Below are 11,425 nucleotides of genomic sequence, written 5' to 3'. Positions count from 1 at the left end.
GATCTTTTCTATTGTTTCAAGGTTCTTTTGTTTCCCTTCTCTCCTCTTTTCTTCTCCCCTCTTCCCCCTCCTCTCCTCTCCTCCCATCCTCTCTTCCCTTCTATCCCCTCTCCTCTTCTCCCCTCCTCTCTTTACCTCTCCTCTCCTCCACTCCTCTCTTCCCCTCTACTCCCCTCTCATCTCCTCCATTCCTCTCTTCCCCTCCATCCCCTCCCCTCTCCTCCACTCCTCTCTTCCCCTCTCCTCTCCTCCCTCCTTTCCCCTCCCCTCCCCTCTCCTCCACTCCTCTCTTCCCCTCTATCCCCCTCTCCTCTCTTCCCCTCTCCTCTCTTCCCCTCTCCTCTCTTCCCCTCTATTCCCCTCTCCTTTCTCTTCCCCTTCCCTGAACACTCCTCTCCTCTTCTCTTGTCCCCACCCCTCTCCTTTCAACTCCTCTCCTCTCCTCCACTCATATCTCCCTCCTTCTCCTCCCCTCTTCTTTTCCCCCCTCCTCCCCTCTCCTTTCCTTTTCTACATCTACCCTCTCCTCCCCTCTCCTCTTTTCTTCTCTTTTCTCCCCTTCATTCCACTTTCCTCTCCTCCCCTCCCCACTTCTTTCTTCTCCTCTTTTCTCCCCTTCATTCCACTTTCCTCTCCTCCCCTATCCTTTCCTCCCTTCTCCTCAGCTCCCCCATCTTCTCATACCATTTCTTCCTCTCTTCTCTTCTCTCCTCTCCTCCAGTCCCCTCTCATCTCCTCTTCTCTTCTCTCCTGTCCTCTGCTCTCCTCTCTTCCCTCCCCTCCTCTCCCTTCTCTTCTCCTCTCCTCCCCTCTCCATTCCTCTGCTCTCCTCTCCCACCTCTCTCTCCTCTCCCACCTCTCTCTCTCTCTCTCTCTCTCTCTCTCTCTCTCTCTCTCTCTCTCTCTATCTCTCTATCTCTATCTCTATCTCTCCAACATGTGTTTGTGTGTGTAACTTGGCTCTTCAGAATTGGAAAAACAACAGGTCCTGAATCTCTTTGCATGTGTGTTGGATTTGGATGTAGCAGAGGATATAACTAACTTAATCTGATCTGTGTCCATGTGTGTGTGTGTGAAGCTTTGCCTTTAGAGTCAAAAAAAGCAGGAACTGTCAGATAACATCATCTTTTGTATGTGTTTCTGAGTGTAGTATGTTCTTTTACCTATTAAGTTATGTTGGCACATGAGAATCTTAACACATTAAAATGTCCGTGTAAGTCCAGTGATGTGGACGGACATGCTGTCAGTTCCTGCCATTTTCCCCTCCATAGGCAAAGCCTTATATATAAACATACATGGATAGATAGCAGATTCAGCTAGTTATAAGCTCCCATATAGGCAAATCCAAACACAAACAAATAGATTAAGGGCTGGCTGGGTTCCCAATCCTGAATATTCAAATTACCCACACAAACACATTCAGGAGAGAGAGAGAGAGAGAGAGAGAGAGAGAGAGAGAGAGACAGAGAGAGAGAGAGAGAGACAGAGAGAGAGACAGAGAGACAGAGAGAGACAGAGACAGAGAGAGACAGAGAGAGACAGAGAGAGACAGAGAGACAGAGACAGAGACAGAGAGAGACAGAGAGATTGAGAAAGAGATTTAGTTCCTCTATGTGGGGCTTTGGATGTATGGCAGGAAGAAATAAAGGCCATGACATCTAGCTGACATTCAGTGTAGGGCAGGAGATACTTAGAAGGAATAGCCACTTACCAATTTATGTAAGATTTATGTGTATGCAAGATTTCTCTGTGAGGGGATAACATGAAGTACTTGATATGAATTGGTATATTCATGTATGCGTGTTTTCATGCATGCATGCAAGTTTGTGTGTGTGAGTGTGTGTGTTTGTGTGTGTGTGTGGAAGAGAGAGAGAGGAGAGAGGAGAAAGAGAGAGAGAGAGAGAGAGAGAGAGAGAGAGAGAGAGAGAGAGAGAGAGAGAGAGGAGAGAGAGAGCATACTAAATTATGTAAGACTGATGTGTATGCAAGATTTTTCTGTGAGGGGTTAACATGGAGAATCTGATTTGTACTGGTGTTTACATGCATGTGTGTGTGCGTGCATGCATAACAAGTGTCTGTCTCTGTGTGTATGTGTTTGTGTCAGTGGTGCATATATTGTGTTGATGTGTGCTTTAGTTTTTATTTAGGAAATACCTCACATTACCTTTCACCACCCATGTGTCTACTGTGTCAGTGGCTATAGAATAGGGGATTATGAAAAGTATCTTGTTCCAAATCATGGTGTCCATGCTGGTGGTGGACATACGAGTTGGCAGATCTTTAATGGGATGACACTTAGCCCTTGTAGAAGACATTAGTTGTAAGGAAATGGTGAATGTAGTAGAACCTGTAATCAGGATTTGCCATGTGTCTGTGGGGCTTGACTATGGGTGAGGGCATACCTACTGTACCTGACACCAAGATCTCTTTCTCTTGTTCCAAGGTTTTTGTTTCCCTCCTCTCCTCCCCGTTCTCTACTCTTCTGCCCTCTCCTTTCCTCTCCTCAATTCCTCTCTCCTCCGATCTCCTCCTCTCTCATTTCCTCTCCTCTCTTCTCCATCTATCCTCTTCACTACTACCTGCTCCCCTCCCCTTCCCTCTCTTTTCCTCCTCTCTCCTTTCCTCCCCTCCCCTCTCTTCCCCTCTCTTCCCCTCATCTCTCCTCTCTTCTACTCCCATCTCTTTCACTCTCATCTCTTCTCTTCTTCTCCATCAACCCTCTCCTCCTCTCCTTCCCCTCCTTTCCTCACCTCTCCTATCCTCCCCTTTCCTCCAATCTTATCCCTCTCCTTCCCTCACCTTTCTCTCCTCCCCTCTCCTCTACTCACATTTCCCCCTTTCTCCTCCCTTCATCTCTCTTCTCCTCTACTCCCCTCTTTTCCCTTCTCCTCCCTTTTCCTCTCCACTCCTGTCCTTCCCTCTCCTCACCTCTTCTCTCCTCCCTTCTCTTTTTTACTTTCCTCCCTCTCCTCCACTTTTCTTCCATTTTTATCCCCTCTCTTCCCTTCCCCTTCCCTTCCCTCTCTTCTCCTTTCCTCCCTTCCCCTCCACACTCCTCTCCTCCCCTTCACTCTCCTCTCCTCTCCAACCCTCTCTTCCCCTCTCCCCCCCTCCCATCCGCTGTCCTCCTCTCTATTCTTGTCCCCTCCTCTCCCCTCTTCTCTCCCACCCCTCTTTTTCTCTCTCACCAACATGTTTTTGTGTGTGTAACTTGGCTTTTCTGAATTGGGAACACAAAAGGTCCTGAATCTCTTTGTGTGGGTGTTGGATTTGGGTATAGCCGAGGATATAACTAACTTAATCTGATCTGTATCCATGTATGTGTGTGTGTGAAGCTTGGACTTTAGAGGCAAAAAAGGCAGGAACTGATCATAGCATATCATATTTTGCATGTTTTTTGTGTTTGTGTGTGTAGTATGTTCTTTTACCTAGTAAGAATGTTGGCACAGGGGAATCTTAACACAATAAAATGTCCGTGTAAGTGCAGTGATGTGGACAGACATGCTGTCAGTTCCTGTCACTTTCCCCTCCATAGGCAAAGCCTTTTATATACATGGATAGATACCAGATTCAGCTAGTTATAGCCTCCCCTATAGCCAAATCCACACACAGACAAATAGATTAAGGGCCGGCTGGGTACCCAGTCCTGAATATCCAATTTAGACACACAAACACATGCAGGAGAGAGAAAGAGAGAGACAGAGACAGACAGAGGCAGAGAGAAAGACAGAAGAGGATATAGGAACAAAAGTTCCTGAAAACAAGAGAAACACAGCTTGGCCTGATCTTGCTGTATGCTGACTGGTGTCAGGTGTGGGGAATGATCCCCTTGGGCTCATGCTGAGCAGTGTGTGTTGGGAAACATGGTGGTGTGCAGCAGGGATTAACAAAGTAGTGTATGTAGTATTGCAGTTAGCAGAAGCTTACCGCTGACACAAACCTAGAATTGTGTGTGGATTTTTCAAGGGAGAATGGAATACACTTAAATTTCTAGGTATCAGGCCCTGTTGCTCTATATCTCCTACACACACTGCTATATATCAAGCCTGTTTATGTGCCTTCTCTGCATTCCATGTTCAAAATGTGCAGCTTGATTTCAGTCGCTGAAGAACTCCTAACCATCCCCCCCGCTTTCACTGCTGCAAACTAAACTTCCCTGTAGTCCACAATGAATTGGAAGTTATCATCACCTTCAAGCTACGTGAAAACTATGCAGGAAACTCTCTGACCAAGTGACAAGGGGGTGCACTTTTTGTCTAGTAGCACTAAAAACTGATTTGAAGGTGTGGTGGGAGCATGTTCAAGTTGAATTTGATATACAGTATGTTTAGGGCTTCATGGTTGGGGTCCTGCAAGGTGAGATATGAAAGAATTCACATAGGGCAGTTTGAGAGCTGGTATTAAGCTGGTTCTAATACCACCCAATGCATTGAGATGGTGGCAGGCAGGCAATGTCAAGCAGTGTCAATTACTAGCAATGCTGTTTAGCACAGCATATGGGAGGGGACATTTGTGTACGATCTTTACTACTACTGGTGTGGGAGTTATTGGGGGAAGGGACATCCTGAACTGCTATAGTAATGTATATGGGTGACAGTATATGAGTGTACGGGTAAGAAAAGTGTCAGGTAAGGGATGATATCTAAATGGATATGTGGATTGTGGCTGTGAATGTCCATCAGGGTCTGACAGCTAGCTCTTTTGCGATATATGTGGTTGTCAGCACAGCCTGGCTCCATGTATTCATTGTGAGGCAGCAAGGCTGGTGGGGTCTGCATGGGTTGACATTGAGCATTGAGAGTGGAACAGTGCTGGGGAGTGCAACGCTAGGCTCTCTGGCCTCCAGCAGCAGCATGGAGACTCATGAGCTCAAGCAAGTCTTACATCTGTGCTATGCTCAGCATCCCTCTTCTCCTGGGATGAGGTGTTTGAGAGTCAAGAGTATAGTTGACTGTCAGAGGAGGAAATGAGCCCCCAGCTTCGGAGAGACTTCATTCTGCTTCTTTACCACATCTTCACGCAGTAACGCTGAGGGTCCCATGGGTGTAAGAGTGGTGAGCAGAACACATCTGGTTGTCAGCCTGGACACTCCTTCCTGCTGCATAGCACTGAACCATCTTGTCTTAGAACAGGTATTTGTTGTCTGCTGGGCTGTGACAACAGTGTCCGGCTTTCTCTAGATGTCCTACGATACAGTCTCCCTCAGCCATTCTTCAGCTTTTGTATTTTCTTGGCTAATGTCATTAAAGCTCGTGTGGCCAGAGTTTATCTTCTGTGCTGTCTCTGTCTTCTTCCTTAAGAGGCTGAAACTTATGTGGATCTCTTCTGTATCTCTTATGTGAATTTTGTAGTGTTTGCATGGGGGTCAGCTGTAGTAATTGAATTTGTGTTCAGTTTTCTAATGGGTTCCTTATTGTTTACTTTTGCATATTTGCAGACTTTTGTGGACAGATCATTTTCTCTGCCTTGAGTTCCAAAGGTGGCCTGATAAAATCCGCTGATGGGATGTAGGTGGGTCTCTTGCTGGGATTTGTGTTTGAATCCATGTTTCCATCTCTGTTTCTTCTTTGTCCAACTCTGTGGATCTCTGGGACTTTGTGTGAAGGGCTGGAACCAGAAGTGCAGGTCTGGATGAGTCGCTCCTGTCCTCTGCCATCACTTTTAGGATTAGACCCAGTTTGGATGTTTTGGTGCTTGGGGACCAGATTTTCAATTTCGAGTCTATCTGAGAAATGATCTGTCAGCTAAACAACAGTGACAAGAGTGGAGAAACAGAGGTCTCTGAGTGTTTATATTTCTTTGGATAAAAAATAAATGTACCAATTGCCAACTGGTGTAAATTCAGCAGGAAATCTACTTTGGTACTTTGGTATTTGTTGGTTGTGTATTTTCTCAGTGTAAGTGACTGACATCAAGTGTACCATCATCATGTGATTGGTGGCCTGACAGAGAAGGTCCAAGGACACTGCCCTTTTCAGGAACTCCAGTTTAGAGGCTGTGCACACATGCACTCGTGTGTCCCAAGGCTCTGTAGTGGCATGTTCTTTCTCTGCTCAGGTAGTTTTCCAGGGTCATCTCTGAGGAAAGAGAGGCATAGGTAACATTTATACACTATCCAAAAACACACAGCATGAATCTATCCTGGAGATTTAAAGGTAACATACATTGGATGTCTTTCCTAGGGGATCCTTCTGTTATCCTCAGATCTTGATGAGAATTGGAGCAGGTTCTGTAGCTGGATGCTGGAACATGAGCCATCTCACTGCCCTGCCAGAATGTCCTCCTGAAGCTGTGTAGAACTTCTGAGTTTTCCTGAACTCAGAGACGACCTTTTTCGTTGCTGACACCAGTGTTGAGTGTGCAAGTCCTCAGGTTAGGAATCCTTTGGGGACACGATTCAGGATGTGGCCAGGCACCTACAAGAGATGGAATATTGCAGATCAATGAGAAAACTGGCTGAGAGTTCCACATCCACAGGCACACGATCTGTGGTCTTGGCAGATAATGGCAGGTTTACTTTATGAAATTCAGGGACTAAAGAGGCAGATATAATGCTCATTGTCATCTAAGGTGACATTCCCTAGGCCAACATCATTAAGGTGCGTCAGGGACAGCAGAAGGCAGGGAATAATTCCTCATTACAGCCCTGCAACTTTTCAGGAATCAGGCTCTGGAAACAGGAGGAAAAGCATTTTCCCACCAACATTTCTTAAAATAGGCACTCTGCTTCCTGCACCTCATCTCACGTCCTCTTGTCTACATTAGACAGGATACATACTTGGTTAAAATGAGCTTCCACAAAAGATGATGTCCCAAAGAACCTGCAGATAATAGGAGAGAAAGGGTGACCAATAAGACATCTGGAGTGGAATTGGGAAACTCCATGTGACCCACCTGTACCAAACTGCTCATCACAGCTGTGTCAAGTGGCCAGTGGGTGTACTTAATCATTATGCCAACCAAATATGTTATGTCCAGAAGAACATCTAAGGACTCAGCCTTGTGCTCTGTGAGGAGGACACCTGTACACAGCTTTGGGATGAAGCGTGTGGAGTTCCTCCTACAAGTGGCTGGTAATCATGGACCCTGCCCCTGCTTCATCAACAGGGAGGTGGTAAGGGAGGGAAGTGATGGAAGTGGGGGTCTAGAACTCACCTGACTTTTGTTCTCACAGATAAAATGCTAAAGATAGATACTTGCTTTAGTATCAGGGAAAGTCCTCGTTAGTCCAAAGGCAAATGTCAAAATAAACACCACAACTGATCATTCTGAGATTTGCCTTTGTAGAGAGTCTGTCATGTGAGTCTGGATTCCATGATTCTCATTGGTTGTATCTCCTGGGTTTCACTGACCTGCCTACAGTACCCAAGTCTCCTTTCCCAGGCACTGCATTAAGTAAAGTATATCACAAATGATACTTGCCTTAGTAATCACCCACTGATACAGAGCAGGTATGGCCACATAAACAAGAAGGCCTGTCACTCCAGTCTGGTTTTCCTTGCAAGATGGTGTGCACTCTGGTTCTCATGGTTCTTCAACCCAGTAGACTAAGCATCTTGCCAGTTGCAGTGATTGTTCTTCCATACATGGGTAAGATGATGTTCACCCGTTATACACAAACTGTTCTTCCATAACAGCTAGGGGCAGAGGGGAAAGATGAGCTACTTGCCCCAGTTTATATCAAGATCACTCTGAATCCATGACTCTGTTGTCTGTCCTCTTACCTTGTTTCCTCTGCATCTTGAGCTTAATGACCATGTCCCTGGAGTTGAAAACAGTTGACCCTGGCAGCCTCATGCTTATCTTTTTGTGGATCAGTGTCAAGGATAAAACACATCACAGATACCTCTCTAATAAAACAGGATGAAAATTAGTGGTCTCAGTGTGGTCTTCAGCTATGAGACCCACAGATAAGCCCTGGTATTCAGTACTTTCTGAGTGGATACTCTTCATTACATAATTGGTTCTGCATAGAGGGTATCCATGATAACACCAATGCAACTTTCACAAGAGGATTCTAGCAGAATGCTTCTAATCTACAGTCACGAGATTCTGTCTTGGTCTGACCCTCTGACCTGTGATGTGGGATCTAACCAAAAAGGAGTTCCAAGACTGCAGACTGAGTTGTGTGTTCACTCTTCTCCAGGATCAGGACAATCAAACAATACCCACCTTGCAAACTGGAGCAACATTCCAGAATTCCTTCTTTAGTGGTAACCATTTCCTTTCTGCTTGCTGTCACTTTCCTGTTAGGAGACAAATAGGGTTCTGACAAGCACCCCACAGTAAGGGCCCCTTCACCAATAGCTAGACTGAACCAGCATGCAGTGGGTGTGTCTCCCGTGAAAAGAGGGAAATGGATACAGGCTGCCTGCAAACACAATATAGGGAGGGGAAGGGAGGGAAAAGAAGACTCACTTCTGTCCAGTGTAGGAAAAAAAATCTCTCTTGGCCTTGACCTTGAAAGGAAAGACAGATGAATTAGTATTGATATTGTATGTCATGGAAGACCAGCACATTGGGACTTCTAATTCAAGAGTATCTTTGGGGAGAATTTTGGCACAGGGCTGCTCTCAGAGAATGATGCTATTGAAGGCCAGCCATTGGACTTACCTCCTGTTAATAATGGTTGTCTGTGGAAAAGCCTGTGGTAGGTGCTGGACTTCTCTGTTGGAGTACACGACACTCTGTCATCTGGACTTCCTGCATGGCTCCCTATTTGCTCCCAATTTGGCTATCTCAGTCAATAGAACTGGAACCTCATCTTCTACAATGACTCAGTACATAAGATGATAATGACCTATGGAAGGGACAGTCTTAAGAACTTGGAAATATATTCTTCAGACTCTTGATTCTTATATCCTTCTGGATCATCTGTTTTCCGTTGGCTCTTCTTCATATACTCTTCTTGGTCTTTTTGGTTTTCTTCCCTCAAAGCCTCTGATGCTCTACAATTCTTTCTTCCTTTAGATAACACTACTTCTGACTGCCTCTAAAGCCTCTACTTCTTATACACTATTGTCTACTTTAGCTTAAACATTTCAGGGTAAAGGTTGTGGTGGGGTTTTGGAGCATTCCTTTTGAAATAAGATTTCCTAATTTACCTACCCTAACTATCATACGATGGTCGCAAAGGACATTAGAAAACATATAGATTAATAAACGTTGAAGTGCATCTTGGGCACCCCACTTAGCTGTGTGTGTGCACCTGCAATGCTCTCTCCTTCCAGTGGTGCCTCTTTCTTCTGAGAAACATAGCTTTTTCTTGAGAGTGGCAGACAGCAACACAGAAATCTCACACAATTCCCAATTCTCTTCTTAACCCTCTTCCAGCCTTTGGACAGACTGCTGGCAGAGGCTGCACTTACATCTTCAGGAAGGACACCTTTTAAGTTGTCCTTGGATGTTGTCTGAAGGGAAGATCTCTGAGTGACATGGGTTCCAGTGGTGCTCATACCCTGAGGTGTCTCCCTTTCCTTTCTTACAGAGGGTGTACTCTGAGCATCTGAGCTATTCTTTGGGGTGCTCACTTCCTGGGGTTTCTCACAGGACAAACACTGTGCAGAAGAAATGCACTCAGAGACTTGGCCTCCTGAGGACCACTCCTTGCAAACCACACTACCTACTGCCAGACTTCTGCTCAGGAGAGGAGTAACCTCAGAAGGACTTGTGGGTACTGGGTGGGGAGGGTTGTCCTCCTTCAGCAGGCAGCACAAGGTGGCAGGCATGCTCAGGCTTCTGCTCCCCTGCTTGCTTGAACACTTCTCATCATGCCCCTGATGTTCAGCCAGCAGGGCGAGGGTGGGAAGGGCAGGCTCACTCACTCTCCTCTTAGGAGGAAGGGACTTGAGAGCATCTGTAGATGACACAGCCATACAGGCCTGCAAGGAATTAGTGATAGATTTAGTGTGGTCCTGAGGTGATCCATGGTTTAAAATTAGGTATGTGGCCATGATGTTATTGAATTTTTTCTCACGTAGACAATCACTAATAGCCTTGGGATGGTAGCCCATACCCCACATAGCCAACAAAATGCTGGGATTTGGTTTGTTACAGGATGACTCTGAGGATGATGGGAGTTTCCAAAGTTCTTCCCTGTCTCTGATCCACGGGTGCTGCCTAATGTCATATATCGTGGGCCTCTGCTCAGGGTTCACAGTGAACAAGTGCACAATGAGGTGTACAAGCAAACGGTTTTGAGAGAGTGTGTAAGGAATGTAGTATATGGGATTCAGCATCACTTCCTTCATGTCTGGATAGGTTCTTGCTTTGAATGGGAAGCTCGCTGCCAACATTGTATATAAAACCACTGCCATGCTCCAGATGTCAACTGCCCTTGCATCATACTCTGTGTCATAAAATAGCTCTGGAGCACAGTATTCAATTGTGCCACAGAATCCCTTGCACTTCTGCCCAGAGCTGACTCTGACGGCCATGCCAAAGTCACACAGTTTGATGTTTCCTTTGCCATCAAGCAGGATGTTATCAAGCTTGATGTCCCTGTGGGCAATGTCATTATCGTGGCAGTAGTGCACTGCACACACAATCTGGCAGAAGATGTGTTGGGCCTGTGTCTGCTGAAGAGGGCCACCCTCCTCAATGAGCGTGACTAAATCGCCATGAGCAGCAAACTCCAACACCATATAGGTGCAGTCTTTGCTGCTGATGATGTGGAAGAGCTTTATTATGTACGGGTGGTCAAGCTCTTTCATGATATTTAGTTATTTCCTATTATTACCGTCACTCTCCTGATCATTCGCAAGGATTTTAACTGCGACTTTCATATTTGTGAGGAGGTGGCAAGCCAGCTTCACCTCAGCGAAGGCCCCTTTGCCGAGGGTATTTTGTAAGACATAGTGATCTGTAATTGTCTCCTCTTCATAGTTGCTGGTATTCAGGTCCAGCTGCATGATCTCCTCCTCTCTGGCCTTGCTAGAAAGGTTCTTGATAATTTCCATGCCAACGCCAACTGAGAAAATCAGATTAAAAACAATGAGAAGTAAGTCAAGGGGTAAAGTTTTTAGCTTTCTGTTTTTTCATGGACAAGTGTGACAGATGCAAACAACCTTACAGTGAACTTCTGGGTCACAGAAAATAAAAATAAGCCAAACTCTAAAGAAATCCCGAGAAATGTACTGAAGATGAGAACTAAACCTAAGGAAATAGACCAGAGTGAACATTGCAATGGCATAAATGCTTAATCATTAAAAAGAACAAGAAAAACAGAAACAACCTTACCAAAAGTGATCAAAGAGGAGAAAGTTCAGTTTAAATTTATAGTCAAGTTTTGGTCTTGTTACAGTAAATATGGCTACTTCTAAAACACCATTTGGAAGACATTTTTTTTTTTTTGCCAACTAACATCGGGTTTTATTTTGGTATGGAAATGATATCCTATTCATTCTGTAAACATATCTGAAGAGAA

General features: G+C 45.3%; 1 protein-coding gene across 1 annotated transcript; it reads right to left on the bottom strand.

Annotated features, from left to right (window-relative positions):
* Positions 1-9,155: 9,155 nt before the first annotated feature.
* On the bottom strand, positions 9,156-10,712 carry LOC142848996 (sperm motility kinase X-like). Its single transcript, XM_075971137.1, has one exon. It carries the CDS (start codon positions 10,710-10,712, stop codon positions 9,156-9,158), a length of 1,557 nt encoding a protein of 518 aa, XP_075827252.1.
* Positions 10,713-11,425: the final 713 nt, after the last annotated feature.

This window comes from Microtus pennsylvanicus, chromosome 4 (assembly GCF_037038515.1).
Source record: "Microtus pennsylvanicus isolate mMicPen1 chromosome 4, mMicPen1.hap1, whole genome shotgun sequence".
Taxonomy (NCBI): domain Eukaryota; kingdom Metazoa; phylum Chordata; class Mammalia; order Rodentia; family Cricetidae; genus Microtus; species Microtus pennsylvanicus.
Note: the sequence above shows the minus strand (reverse complement) of the source record. Positions and strands in the feature narration are given on the sequence as shown.

Bases quoted from the DNA above. Each gene is read 5' to 3' on its own strand.
- LOC142848996 (XM_075971137.1), bottom strand. From the start codon at position 10,712: ATGAAAGAGCTTGACCACCCGTACATAATAAAGCTCTTCCACATCATC.